The following is a 16,131-nucleotide window of genomic DNA, read 5'->3' as shown; positions in this document are numbered from 1 at the left end:
TTTTTTTGTGGTACATTTGCTGTAAGTTAAGACAGGTTCATGAAAAACTAGATGGCAGCCACAAAACGCATTTAATTTATATAAGCTCACTTTTTCCCCCCACAGATTTTTAATGATAGAGAACAGGAAGGATATCTGCATGATCCAGGCCGCCACAACCACAGCAAACTGCAGTATGCCTCCCAATGTGTTTGGAAATATAAACCTAAAACCTCTAAACTGTCTAAATATAGAGGGATGAAATAGTTAGGGTAAGGATTTTGGTTTGACGGAAAGGTCAAAAGTTGAGTCTTGCCTCAGGGATGCGAAATTAAAGGTGGAATACACGCGAAACAACATCCTGAAACGAGCACAATTACTCAACAGCTGAAAAGTAAATTGGACAGATGTTTGTGGAGATCAGGTGATGTGGGCAGGGTGAGCATCATGCTGTTAGCGATGAGTTTCCATGAGGCCGGCTCTCTTTCAGAGGCAGTCTTTCAGCAGATGTTACGGAACCTGTTCCTTGTCGAGATGCATTGGCAACATTTGGCCCTCGTCTCGCTGTTTTGTCAGACGCTTATACTGCCGGTAACTGCGGGAAACAGAAGTGGTAAGACAACTTTTATCAATTGATCATTTCTATTTCATATCTGCTTATAAAATAATGCAAAATAGCATTCTTGGAAGTACCTTCACTGATAAAAATGATTATGTTGTGAAGTAAATGCTACAGAAAAAAATAAAAATAAATTCTATCTGAAAAAGTTAGTTCAGGCAAGAATTTTAAAAAACAAAGTAAATTCTATATTAGCACTCAATTTAATCTTGTAGAAATTAAAGCGTAAATTTCAACGTTAAAAAATTAAGTAAATCCAACTCAACTTTCTGATACTGGTGTTCCCATCATGCACTGGGGCATTAATAATTAACAAGGTTGCACTTTTCACTGTTTTCCAGCTATATTTGCACTGTTTTATCATTGCTTTTGTTAGGTTTAGTAACTTGCTGTTTTGTGACATCTGGAGTTCATTTTCTACTCAAAATGACACATTCATACTTAAAAATGATCTAATGAATGTTACCGTTATTGTGTAATTGTAATTGTAATCTCTGTGTTCTGATGGGTACCACATTACTTCTGTTATGTAGATATGTTGTTTACTGTTTTATTTACTTGGATGTTCTAAGTAAAGCATACATATTCAAAGCATGGCTTAAACCAGTGTTATATAAATGTACTTGAAACATAAACTTGTAAACTTCTACTAAGTAGAAGTTACTCAAACTTTAACTGGACAAGTTAAAGTTACTTATTTTCTTTGTTAATTGTACTTTACTTAGTTAAGTAGATTTAACTTAATGCAATATGTGAAATTTACTTAAATATGCATGCAAAATCTTTCAAAAGAAAAATTAAGTAAATTTAACTCTTTTTTTTCAGTGTTGGAGTACTTTTATATGCACAATGGTAGTGCAATTCATGTGCCATGGTACTTTTTTGTAACAGTAATTTCAATGTATGCACCAATACACAAATATTGCATTTTTATTTAGACAAATGTTAATTTTTTTTAATGAAAAGTATAGTTCCATCTCCCAAATCCGATTAGATGAGCCAGATTCAAAGACGTTTAAATAGCTGATAATGTGATTTCATGGGTGAATGATTATATGTTGAATTTTATATTAATGTGAGGAATTGCTAAATTACTGTGTTGCAGTGATTCCCTGGGCCTTTTAATACTGTATGAAATACTGGATGTCTGTATTGTATTCTTGTTGTTGTGTTTTGACATCCTGTTGAAAGAAATAACTGAATAATCTACTAAGCATTATAGATTAGCTTTAGAACTCACTGAGATAAAATTTAAAATTACGCTTTGTGAGTAGTTTTAAATCCTTCATTTATATGGGATGTGTCCAATTGGGAGGCACAGGTCTAACAGCTGAATGGAGTCTATATGTGATATAGATGAGTGTCTTATAGCATCCGTCCAGTGCTGCTATATATAGAAGATTTCTCTCATACATTACTGCGATTTGTTGTCTATAGTAACATGGAAACAGTGTTCTTACAGCAGCTATCCATGCTACCATGACAAGTGCTTAAAATAGCTAGTACTGTAAGAAGGTTTGTTGATGAGAGGAAAAAGGTGGCTGGAACCGGCGAACATTAAACATACTTTAACCATAAAAGAAACATAAACAACAAAATGAAAGTAAAGCGGCAGCCCATCATGGACGACTGCTGCATAAACTAAAACAAAAAAAACATAAAGTCCAGGTCTGGCCCTCTCTCGTCCTTCACTGTCGTCACTCCTTCTTTTATCCTTCCGGAGCTCCTCTGTGGGACTCAAGGCCGGTGTTGGGCAGGTGACACTCATTAGCACTGGCTCCATTCCCACGGCTCTCAGCCCCGCCCTGCTTGCCATAAGTACTTTTTGCTGAAGAAAATGACCGTGCATGCCTGTAAAAAAGTTCTGGGTGGTTGCTATTATGTTGTTAATGAGTTCAGGTGGTTGCTTACTTCCCTTAAAAGACACCCTTGTTTCTACGAAATGTCTCTTATTGTGCTGGGTAAAAATATAGATTTTCCAGCTAATCAGAATCTTTATTTAAACAATCGCTAGTATCTGATTTTAATGATCCCTAAGTATACAGTATAACAATTCAAAATAGGTTTTATTTAAAGCAACACTATGTAACATTTTTTACCTTAAAATAATGTTTCCAAAATCGTTTCAGTGGTTCATCAAGTCGTAACAGGGTGAAAGGCCACACTATGTAAGATTGCCAGATTGGGTCACGTTTCTGTAGTTCTAATGAGACATAAGAAAACTACAAATTTGACTTGCTTTACGTCAAGCGTTACAATAGTCATTATTTAGTTTTTCTTAGTTTCTGATGTCGCAATACATCATACTTTCATAAAATAATGCATCATACTCTACCTCGTCTGTGGGCATCGTTCATTCCAAAGCCGGTGCTGGATAAACAGTGGGCGTGCGTGCGACAGTCGGCTGTGGTAGGCTAAATGATTTACGACAGCGGTAATGGACAATTCCACTTCCAACCTGTAGGGGGACCGCAGAGGAACAGTTCCATAGTGTTACTTTAATATTAAGAGTGCAACCCTATTGTGTGCAAAAAGAAAAGATGTTTAGAGCCTCTGGTAGATATGGCAATAGTGAGTGATTGCGCAAACTTCACCATATGAAAATACTTTTGATAAAGCATGCTAGTCATTATACATAAATCTGCAACATTGCTAAAAAAACAAAACTTTTTTTGTGTGTGTGTATGTTAGTGAGGCTTTGGTTTGTCCTGCATGAAAACTTTGTTTCCAAAGGTTCATTTAGGCACCCAATGGTTCAATTGTATAGGACTGTATATAGGTTTGTATGATAGTGGAGTTACATTTTACATCATATGATATCTTTGTTAAATATTTTTCCTATAGAGCTGATATTGTGGCTTTTTGATGTGACTGTACTGTAAATAATCCACTTTTCCAAGTGTTAGAATTAAACATCCATGAATTTCCCAGCATGAACAGTGTTACAATGAAAGTCTGAAACTTGGTCTTTAAACAAAAAGAACATTTCTATCTGACTATATTTAATTTAGCCTGGTGTTGTTTTATATAGTATTCTATATAGCACATATATTTTTTCTGCTGATGTCTTATCCATGATGTTGCTTCATATTTATGTGCTTATTTTCAGCAGAACATGACTGAAATATAGACCATTTGGTAATAAACGTTGATGTACAGCAGTAATATCTATCAGCTGATTTACCACTGATTTTCCAGAATAGTCACAAAGCTTTAGATGAGCCTCTACATTATGCATTGATTGCACATAAACCTTTCAGGCTCAACCATTAAAGAGCACATTCACTTCTCCATAACCATTGTAGAAGTATCTGGCCTTCATTTCTTACTTGTATTTTCTCCCATATTTTCTCAATTTCATTTGATTGACATCCATGTACAAAATATAGAAGGATATAATGAAGAGAATGCAGCAGATGCATCTCGGCTTGGCTCACCAACATCTTTTTAGACAGTGGTGTCTCTCTTTATTTCCCTAATGAAGGACATGAAGATAAGAACCATCTGCCACTTTCCTCACATCTCCCCCTGTGAACCCTCTCTAGTGGCTCAGTGTGACACAACACACAGACAAGAGCCTTCAATCTCCAGTCTCTGGCTTTGGCATTAGTCGGATGTGAACATGCATGCACTCTGTACATTAAGAACACATTTTGCGAAAAGAAAAAGAGAGACTGAGAGAGAGAGAGTAAATGGTTATAGCAGATGCTTTTAAACAGTTGAATTACTACAGTGACAAACTCTTGGAGCAGTGCAGGGTTAAGTGCTTTGCTCTAGGGTACAATGGTGAAGGCATATATCACCTTCTTTAAAGGGATTGAACCAGTAACTTTGTTTACTGGCCACGACCTTTGACCACTATAGGCTAATTGTTGTTGCTCATCCTTAATGGGTTTAACCATGGTTTTAATGATAGAACAATCTAAAAAGTGGCCATATATTGGTAAAATGTGTTTACATAAATGCATTTAAAAAAAATTAGTTACTTATGTTTACTTGCGTGTTTTTTAAATAAATCTATTTATTTTATCCAATACATTTTGTTCCAATAAATAAATTGAAAATGACTTTGAAATGACTAGGATTTCAATGACAATTGATGTGTGTGTATATATATATATATATATAATACACACACAAACATAATAAATAGATATTCTTGAATAGTACATTTTGTAATATATTTTGTTATTTCAAAGTTATTTTCAATGTGTGTGTGTGTGTAGGCCTATATATATATATACACAAACCATACATAGTCACAAATCTGTACTGCTCTGACAAAATGCAAGCTGCAAAATACTTTTTTTGAGTTTAGCAAGCAGCCAAAGAGATGACATGCGTGTTTATGGCCTTTAGTTTAGAACGTCACCTCAAAGCCCCAAATGTCAGCGCAGAAGGTGAAATGTGTCAGAGAATATGATTGCACATAAATCCCTATGCACAGTCCGAGACACGTCCCCTTGCGATGTTACATTGCCTGTTTACTAATAAATATTTTGAACTGTTTTTCAGAGAGCTGGCGACAGGAGTGCAGGAGCTGTCTGGAGTGTTCGAAGGAAAATGGCTGCCTGCGCTGCTCTGAGCGGCTCTTCCTGTTCCTGAACCGAGATGGCATGAGTCACCACGGCTCCTGTCTTCACTCCTGCCCCGCTGGACACTTCGGCCTCCGTGCCACAGATCTCAACCGCTGCATGAGTGAGGCCAAATCAGTGTACAGTAATATCTAAAAGTCCAAAAGTTTTCATTTCTTTATTATTTATTTATATTTATTTAAAATTCTAATATTTAAAAAAAAAAAAGTGAAATGTGTCATGGTGCTGAAAATAATAATAATAATGATGTTTTTTAAATATTCAATCATATAGTTATGTTTTTTTTTTGTTTTTTTTCCTTCCTTCCTTCCTTCCAAAAACCTGTTTCTTTTTTGGTGCCATTCATCTCTTAACTTAATCTCTGAATTTAATATCTGGAGAAAGCCTGTAACAATACCATGACTGTAATCCTCATATATCTCCCAGAATGCAAAGCTCCAGAGTGTGAGAGGTGCTTCAACAAGGACTTTTGCACCAAGTGCAAGGGAGGATTTCTGCTCTTTAAAGGCAAATGCTTCAAAAGCTGTCCAGAGGGCACATTTCCTCAGTCCACAGACTGTGTGGGTAAGAGCTTTACTCATTTACAGACCTTCTTTATGGGTCGATGCCATTAAACTCTCATTACCATACTGAAAAAAACCTATCAGTCAAGTTTTACGTGGAACAATTACATCAAGATGTTTTCTCTGTGTGGCAATAAAAAGCAGCAGATTTGGGCTTTCTGGCTGCATTTACTAGTGTATTCACATGCCATTAATTTGATGTTGTGCAAAACATAGCTTACTGACACAGTAGCTTTGATAAAAAAAGATCAAGTCAAGTCGCATTTCATTATATAGCACTTTATAAAATACAGATTGTTTCAAAGCAGCTTTACAGTAATAAACATGAAAATAACAGTATTAATTTATGAAACAAATAATTTCAGCTGAAAAAAGACAATAGTGTCATTATTCAGTTCAATTCAGTGTTGATTCAATTCAGTTCAATAACCATGTCTGTGCTGCAAAGTTCATTAATTTTGAAGCAAACTCAGTTCATCTATGAAGCAGCTCTACCGAAGATAGTGTCATTATTCTGCTCAAGTCAGTTCAGTGTTGTTTTAAGGTGCAGTATGTAATATTGACAGCTAGTGGTTGAAATGGGTACTGCAGTCCAAACTCAAAATATCGGAGAGAGTTGTTTCTCCCGCCCACTCCTCCGACTTGACACTCACGCTGGTTGCCAGATTGAGGACACGCAACAGGAACAAGTGCAATTGACAATGGAAGACGACAAGCTTTACATTGTAAGTTGATGTGTTGATTTATCCGCGTTTTAATATGCCTCTGATCATAGTGCTTTTTAGGAGGATGCCGAGGCATTTTAGGTCGGGTAGAATCTGCGATCTCTGACCTAGTTTGTTTGCTGGCTTCCGTAGCTACAATACTCAGTGTTTTCCGCCAAATGGCAACCCGTGGTGTCGAAATACTATTGGGTAAATCGGCAGTGGGCAGGACCACACAGATCCAATCAAAAACTTTCCAAAACGGAACCACATTTCAAAGTAGAATAACTGGCTGTAGCATTGTGTAGCACAAGTATGTGAATTAGCATGTTTCCTAAATCTCTGCAAACATATTATGGTATTTTTGTGCTTAAGTACAGTAAAACATTATTTTACATACAGCACCTTTTAGTTTAGTTCAATAATAGTGCAAAGTTCATCAAATTATGAAGCAAGCTTAAAGGGTTAGTTCACCCAAAAATAAAAATTGTATCACTGATTACTCGCCCGCATGCCGTTCCAAACCCGTAAGATTATATAAGACTATATTCGGAACACAATGAAGATCTTTTTGATGAAATCTGAGAGTTTCTGTCCCTCCATTGACAGCTACGCAACTACCACTCAAAAAGTTCATAAAGAGATCATAAAACTAATCCATATGAATGGAGCAGTTTAGCCCAAATTTTCTGATGAGACCCGATCGCTTTGTATGATGAACAGATTTCATTTCGACTTTTATTCACATATAAACATTGATCAGCAAACATAAACAGAAGCTCAACCGAACCTGATTGACGTACAAGAACAACCCTTATTGGTTCTTGCTGAAGCTCAAACGTGATGCGTAACACGAGAATGAATCTCATTGGTTCTCGGACATCAAGCAAACATGCTTGAGCTTCCGTTTATCATAACTGATGCTTGAGTTGATGAATGTTTATGTGAATAATAGTCTAAATTAAATCTTTGCATCATATAAAGCAATCATGTCTCTTCAGAAAATGTTGACTAAATTGCTCAATTCATATGGATTAGTTTTACGATCTCTTCATGAACTTTTTGAAGCGTTAAAGTGGTAGTTGGATATCTGTCAATGGAGGGACAGAAAGCTTTCATCAGATTTCATCAAAAAGATCTTCATTTGTGTTCCGAAGATGAATGAAAGTCTTACGGGTTTGGAACGACATGAGGGTGAGTAATGAATGACAGAATAACGGTATTGTTGTGGTAAGCTCTCGCGAAGATGAAGATACAATAGCCCAGTCTTTATTTTAATCCAACAAACACAGGAACTCACTTAGATTAAACGCTAACCGACAAGGCGAAAATAATGAAAGACTAGTGCAAATTATAAGTAACCACTTCAGTTCAATAACAATGTCAATGTTGCAGACCTCATCAGATCAGGAATAGCTCATATTTTGCAGAGTAAGTAAAGATTGGTAATGCAGTTTGCTTTTATGATTCAGTATTCTTAATCTCTTTGGACTCCAGAGGGGTGTGTTTTCCGTGTCTTTGGCGTCTGGGGTGAATGGAGCCCGTGTCAGCACAATGGCCTGAGCTGTGGCGTCAGATGGGGGCAGCAGATCAGGACCCATGAGCAGTCCAGCAAAACGCCTGAAGAGACAGAAGCGCTATGTCCACCTCAGACTGAGAGCAGAAAGTGCCGGATGAAGAAAAGGTGTCCAAAAGGTAAATAATATTTTTAGTATTGTTCATGGCAGTTGCAGAATTTCTTTCAATAGCTTATATAAACCCAATGTGACATTATAAAGCACAGTGATCGTCTTTAAATCCTCTCTTGTTTCCACATCGAGCTTCTCTATATCGTCTTTCTTGTAGCGGCTTGCTGCCCAATGATTTACACATTACACTAAACACAAGATCCAAACATTGTAACTTAAAAGAGTTGAAATGGTCCCTTTTCCTTGACCAAATTTGGGAAACTGTGTTTTGTTTCCTGTCAGAGCCATTATGTTGTATTTGAATGTCTGTCGTAATTACATTTTTTTACTCTGGGTGTCACACCTGCTGGCTGGTTGATCTAGAGTGGTGAGGCTTGAAGAGCAGTTAAGTAGTATTTTAATAGAAACCAAGAAACAAACAGGGATAATCTAGTAAACAAACAAAGATAACATCCAGGTAGCAATGTTAACACAAGACAAAGACCAGAAGCTAATACATAGTGGCAGTGGGAGACAGGTGAGACTCAATTAGACAATGAAACAATGAATGACAGCGGCAACCAAGGGAAACAGGAACTAAGCACAGGCAAAGTAAGACAAAAGAATATCAAAATAAAGGTCCATGGACCCAGACACAGAGAATTGGCGTGTGAGTCTAATTAGTATGTAGGTAGCCAGAAAGTGAGAGAAGTCAGGCATAATGGAGGGAAGCACAACCATTTTTGACCAGGGTTGTGTTCAAAATTGCCTCCTATACCCTATTCACTATTCCCTACATTAGTCTACTAATATAATTCACTTGAAGGAGTGATTGAAAATGAGGGAGTGAATTTGCTCCGGAAGGCATGCCACTTATGTGCATTTGTGCTTGCTATTTAATAATCATTTGAAACTTAGCAAACTAGCAGCTTCAGTTGTAATGAAAATATTTATCTTGAATTCTGTCATAGAAACTGATGTATAAACCTTATTGAACTATTTAATAATCAATCAATAAGGAATTTATACTTGAATAATATTACGCTGTACCCACATTGGACCAGCGGTTTGGAAAATGGATGGATGGATGATTCAGCTGAGAGCGCCATCTTCTGTCGAGACGTGGCAATTCATTCGGCACGCGTGTCTCACAGTGCATTATGGGTATTCTCTAGCCATTGAGCATACGCCGGTTGTACCATAGATATATATGTTTATGGGTTGTACACTCTTTATTGTGGTGCATTATGGGATTGAATAAGTGCACTTGATAACGTCCAGTATCGTTTCAATTTGGACACCACTACAAATGGCTGGCCCCCTATTTTTTTTGCGATTTTGATGATTTCATGAGCAGGTGGAAGCAAGCTTATGGGATTTAATATGTTTTTGTGCATCGGAACTGTGAGTTTAAGAGGACCTTTACAGGCCTTGTGATAAATAAAGTTGATAAAAGCAGTACTGGAATGGAAGCGTTTCTTGTTTGGATCTCATGCATCTGAGTGACGCCTCTTAGTGACTAAATGGTTATTTATGTCACTTCATTTCCATTTGATGCTCTACTGGAAATGATTTGTTTGCAGCAATCATCATTATCACTGGATGTCTGGTGGCATTTGGAAAACGAGATGTGATATTTTCTCTCTGTCACCTTCAGCCGCCCTTAATGGCAGGCATGTGTGATGGAAAGACTTCATGACATTTCATTCTATTTCTGTCATCATAATTTCATTGGCTGTTGTTTTCATTTGACAATGTGGAATGGCATACTACATACTATTTTGCGGAGAATAATGCTGCGTCCTACAATGCAATGCGCTCAACTTGATACTAAATTTCTAGTTTGAAGGGAAAAAAATCATGATGTCCTTGACTCACTGGGCAGAGGAAAATATTTGAATTGGATTAATAATGAAAAATAACATATTATTAATATTATATACAGTAGTGTAATGCAAAATAACATTTTAATAATATTTTAAAAAAATGATATATGCAAAATTATACTTTTTATATTAATTTATATTATATTAATTACATTTTATATTATTGTAAATTATATTATAATGTTAAATAATATTTGCATACACTGCCGTTCAAATGTTTGGGGTCAGTACTTTAAAAAAGAAAAGAAATTAATACTGCCATCCAACATGGATGTGTTAAATTGATAAAAATTTACATTGAAGGCATTTACAATGTTTTAAAAGATTTTAATTTCAAATAAATGCTGTTCTTTTTGAATGTTCTATTCATCAACAAATCCTGATAAAAAAAAAAAACATGTTAAGCAGCACAACTGTTTTCAACATTGATAATAATCAGAAATGTTTCTTGAGCATCACATCAATATATTAGATCACAGGAAAAAATTACACTTAACTATATATTCACATAGAAAACAGTTGTTTGAAATTGTAAAAGTATTTCACTATATGAGTGTTATGACTAGTTTGATTAAATAAATGCAGATTTGGTGAGCATGAGAGACTTCTTTCAAAAACATTTAAAAAACCTAAAGACTTTTGAATAATATAATATAATATAATATAATATAATATAATATAATATAATATAATATAATATAATATAATATAATATAATATAATATAAGAGATAGTAAAGCAGAATTCAACAGAAAGTCTACTCAAATACAGTAACAAGTATTTTACTGTTATTATCCACCCCAGATGTTCTCCATCAGTGCCATTGTGGTTTATCTCTGAAGTTATCACGTCAAAGACTTACTCATGGTGTGACCAATGAGAACCCGATGAATTAATTTAGTCCTAGTGTGTCCTCTAGATTAACAGAAGATCATTTCCTTTCTTCTCAAGTTCCCTTTTCTTGTGTAACTCTGAGAGCTAATGAAAGGCAGGCTGCACATCTCAGAACGGATCACAGCAGAAGATTCGCCAGTGTTTTCTTTCAGGACCCAACAGGTGACCCAAAATTACCTGCCGAAATCATAAAGCACAAACCTCTGATCTTAACCTGGAGATTTATGTTGGTTTTGGGATTAAAGGGTGGGGTGGTGCCACTGTGGGCCTAAACCAGATGATGCAGGGCCGTAAATATCGGCTTTTAGTGCTTTGTCTGCGCATAAGTGGAGAAAATGAAAAAGATAGGAAGCTTTAATCATAAGTAAAAAGCAGGGCAAAGTTGGCCAATATTGAATAACAACATATAAAAGACTAAAAGAGAACCAAGAGGAGAAAACAAGAAAAATGATGGAGAATGTGATGTTCTTGCCAGGCCGTGGTGTTTTCCAGACCACAGACCCCATTCCTTAGGCCATAATAACTGTTTACTCCAGTTTTATGATGCCTTTATTATGTCCCCTTTAAAAAGACAAACATGGATTATAATTTGGTTTAGCAAACAAAAATGTTGAATAAATACTCGTAAGCCCCCACCTCTGCAGACTATTTGTTCCGCTTTGGCTCCAGTGTAATTTTTCAGCTCTTCTCTGAGAATGACAGTACATACCACCCTGAAGCTCCTCTGTTGTTGATTTTGAATCTTAGTCAAACCAGACGTGAACATTTGAAGCACTGTTAGAAACTTGACGCACCATTCTCAGGTTATGAGCTGTCAGACAGAAACTGACCACTAACACAAAAGTTATACAAAAATGAATCCTTGCTTTTATGATGTAGAATTAAAACTAAGGCAACAAAAGTCAATATAAATATAGAATTTGTATAAAGAATATAATAATAATATTATGATGATAAGACATTTATGTGAATACTGTCTTTTTTTTTTTTTTTTTTTTAATGTTATTGCAAAAATTAAAAAAAATGTGTGCATGCTTGTAGGCTGACTTGTATATATTTGTATATGGGAAAGTGTGTTTAGATGCTGTAACTGGTCATCATTTCTGCTTTTTAATAAACTCAAGGTATTCAGGTATTTGTCACATTGTTTCTAACCTTTAGATTCCCATATGCTACATCCACACAAATCAGTAAACAGAAGTTCATTTTGCTTATTAATTCGGAAAATCTCTCTAGGGATTGCCCAATTAAAAATGGATTTTGTGAGTCACTCCACAGGACTCAATAATTGGTGACAAATTTGTATTTTGAGACATTCTTGTGTAAATTTAAAAATAGTGCCCTATAATGCTAATATATTTAAAACATTGTTCGTTTTGACAAGTTTCACATATTTCACAGTTGAAGATGAGGACAGTCATCGCAGGATAATTTTCATATTTTAATTGATTTCTTAAAAAAAAAAAAAAATGAAGAGGCTATTTTAAAAAATGTATTGACAATTTGTGTTCTTGCTGTCCAAATTGATTTAAAAGAAAAAAAAAAACGTCCTTTTTCTTTGAAGACAGCGAAATGTCATGTCAACATGATTTAAAAAAAGTCATTTCTATAAGTGCTGATGAAATAAAAATGTCACTCAGGCTAGATTTTGGACTTGACGGACATGTTGACATCGCCAAACTGAATTCTTAATGCTTTACATCAGTAATGAACATATATGACTCAAAATCTGCTAAAATTAAATAATTAAATGTAACAAATCATTAAAAAATGTATTGTCTTTTATTGGAAAATTGAACAATTTTATCAAACTTTTAAATGAATGAGAAGATAATGATCAAACTCCATTTGATAAAAATCACCTGTCAAGTTTAAAATATATATTAGATCAGCATATGAGTCAAATTGGACGACTATAGGGACTCGTCTCAAGATTACTCTATTACTAAAATTATAGATTACAGATCTGTCAATGTCAGAATCAGAGTGTGTAGTTTGTGCATAAAAATATCTGTCAAAACCAACACGTTGAACGATGTTCAACAACCCAGCGAAGTTTTTCAGTTGGATTGGGATTTATTCCCTTTAGCATGCAGTGTGAAGTATTTCACTCAGTTCCCTGATCCTTCCGATTCAATTTCAGCGAGTGGAGAACAAATTTATACTCCCGTGCATTATGCATCACGTATGTTATCATCTCTGACAGACAGTGTGTTGAAGCAGCTCATTCTGCCATTTTCTTGGAAAGCGATGATAGTAAAAACGTCTTGTGTGTGTTTTCCAGGAAACTCGCTGGACCTCTGCTTCTTGTAAACACTACCGTGTATTGTGCACGTTATTTTTTGACAGACATCGATGTTGTGATATTCAAATGATGTGGATTTGAAAACAGATGGATCGTAATGGAATAATTATATTTATTTCTTAGCTGGCAAGTATTCAGTGAAGTGATTGATGCCCATGAGTGTGTTTATATCAATGTTTTTAGCTCTAATATTCCAAACCGAAAGCCAGCCTAGTTTTTGATGGACATGATAACCTGCATGAGGGGTGAACTATCTTAGTTTTTTGGGTAATTATGCAACGTGTTGGAGAATGGAGATGTTTGAGATGCTTTTTGCGTCGGTCATTATACTTATTTTATGGAATGAAGTTTATTTCGTGGCTTGAAAAAATTACATCACTCAGAGACTGACATGTTTGGCTTGTCAAAAGTGTTATATTCAGCTGTCGCAAATTTGTTGACTTTTTAAAAAAATCAAGTTAATTTTTTTTTTTTACCAGGAAAGTAGTGGTTTTGATGCACAAAGTAGACAAGTTTTTATTGCCTCTTATAACAAAAATCTTTTAAACCCATGAAAATGCAGATCCTGTTGTAAATAATGGTGAATAATCACTTTTTAAAACTGTTGTTCCATTAGCAGATTTTGACTTATATGGTTCCTACATTATTGAACTTGAATATGATTCACTATATGATATGGTTTTATCTTGACAGATAAAAGGAAAAATGAAAGGATAGAAGAAAGAAGAAAGGCACAGAAACATTTGAAGCTCTCACCCGTCACAGAACCTCCATGGGGAATGTAAAATTCTGGAACGGAAGACACTTTTATTCCTTTTCTTAGTAATATATGTAAACAGTTTTTTATAAACAATATATTTTTGTATAAATGTTTTTATTGTAATATTGCTACTTTAATCATCAGACAATCTGATATTGCACATCTTTTTTAATGCAGATGTATTTGTTTATAGTACATTATTACGGCAGATCCTAACCTGTATTTATGCATTTATTTTATTGACAAGTCGGGGAGGGTGGCTTAAACCCGTAAGCGGTTTGACAAAGACTATATCCATGTTGGACTATGACACTGTACATTTCCATCTGATGAATAACAGACAAACAGCTTCATGTGGTTTGAGCTGTATCTCCACAGATTTCTGTACATGCCTCGGGCTGTTCTGTGTTTTCCAACCACATACTCTCCCTATATTTGCACTTCTTTACTATAATTGTATTAGAGTAAAAAAAAAAAAAGAGAGACATGGAACAATGTAAAGTTGTGTAAAGAGATGCCAAGATCATGAACTTGTGCTCCATTAATTCAAGGTGCATTCACAGCATGTTGTAATTACGTGATTTCAACTTGTAAAAAGCGTCCTCGTAGAGCTCGTAATTACAACTTGTAAGCTGGGAATTTCTAATAGCTCCTACTTGTATCACCTGACTGCTGCTGATTGATTTAGGCGTTGATAGTGCTGCCAAAGAAAGTCATACTTCCCATTCTGATAACGTGAACAGAACGTCACGTTGTCATCTCATAGTTGTGGTAAGTACGACATGGCGTGAACGCAGCATCATTCCCATAGACATATATACACAGATTCCCTGTAGCTCAAACAGTGGAGCATTGGCGCTTGCAACACCAAGGTCATGGGTTCGATTCCTAGGGAAAGCAAGAACTGTAAGTTGCTTTGGATAAAAGCATCTGCCAAATGCATAAATGTAAATATTCCTCATTGATAGCTGTTTCTATGGGCCTCTATACATAAGCCATCCGCCATATTGGAATGGTCAAAGGTGTGTGAACATTCGAGAGCAAGTTAACTGCCATAGTTAGACTCATTTATGAATATCAATATATGAAATAGACTTCAGCAGATGATTTTGCTAAACTAAAACAATACAACAAGATACAAGTGCCATGTCACATTGGAATTGAGCCATGTGATTGGCTCTGGAGATGTCATGTGACCTAATGTGTGGGACAGGTTTATTCTTAAGGGGTGGTATAACGCCCTTTTCACAAGATGTAAAATAAGTCTTTGATGTCCCCAGAGAGTGTATGTGAAGTTTTAGCTCAAAATACCCCACAGATATTTTTATATAGCATGTTAAAATTTACCATTTTTGAGGGTGAGCAAAAACGCACTGTTTTGTGTCTGTCCCTTTAAATGTAAATGAGCTGCTGCTCCCGGCACAGGGGGTGGAGCTACAAGAGCTTGTGTCCTTTTACCTCACACAGACCTGCACTGAAAATTTCAAAAACTTTTAGCCTTTTATGTTCAAATCGGAGTCAGACAAAGATGGAGAGACTCAAGAAGATGTGACAACATGTAGAATGCAGCAGGACGTTTCTGAATGGTTATAGTTGATGAATTTATGTGTAGTTATCTTCTAGTCATTGATGAGCACATTCTGTCTTGATAATCTATAAATCATGTTCAGGGGGCGGGGTTTATGTAAATTTTAGGGTTGGTGATGTCACTAACCCAGGAGGAATGTTGTGTAGTTCCTACCAGCTGTTTGTTAGTCCTTAAAAAGCGATTTCTTTAAAAGCAAATTTCTCCCTTTGCTTTGAACTTTGAGCATTTTAACTTTGCAGATGTTGTTTATGCTCAAACAGCAATATTATACACTAACTAAAGTTAAAAAAGTGAAATCATAATCAACCACCCATTTAATAAAAGTGATAAATTAATTATTTTCATGTAAATTCCAATAATAACTTGCCACATTCTTTGTCTAAAGACTGAAATAAAATATTGTCTGAAATGAAATATTGCATTATTTTCTTGGAGCCTCAACTGTACCGTTAAACTTGAGTATTTTTATTTTCCCTTTCGTAACTGATTGTCGTCCCCCTGTGAAAACTGAAATGTTGTACAACATGCTGCTTTTGATTTGAGATGGATGGGAATGTGCTGAAATTAATAT

At 35.5% G+C, this 16,131-nt stretch overlaps 1 protein-coding gene across 1 annotated transcript; it reads left to right on the top strand.

Annotated features, from left to right (window-relative positions):
- Positions 1-486: 486 nt before the first annotated feature.
- Positions 487-15,866, top strand: rspo4 (R-spondin 4; the record flags this gene model as incomplete). Its single annotated transcript, XM_079884442.1, has 5 exons — positions 487-592; positions 5,114-5,296; positions 5,620-5,757; positions 7,958-8,155; positions 13,906-15,866. The coding sequence occupies 5 exons, from the start codon at positions 487-489 to the stop codon at positions 13,995-13,997; spliced, it is 717 nt and encodes a 238-aa protein (XP_079740568.1). The 3' UTR covers positions 13,998-15,866.
- Positions 15,867-16,131: the final 265 nt, after the last annotated feature.

Source organism: Squalius cephalus (genome assembly GCF_949319135.1).
Source record: "Squalius cephalus genome assembly, chromosome: 10".
Taxonomy (NCBI): domain Eukaryota; kingdom Metazoa; phylum Chordata; class Actinopteri; order Cypriniformes; family Leuciscidae; genus Squalius; species Squalius cephalus.
Note: the sequence above shows the minus strand (reverse complement) of the source record. Positions and strands in the feature narration are given on the sequence as shown.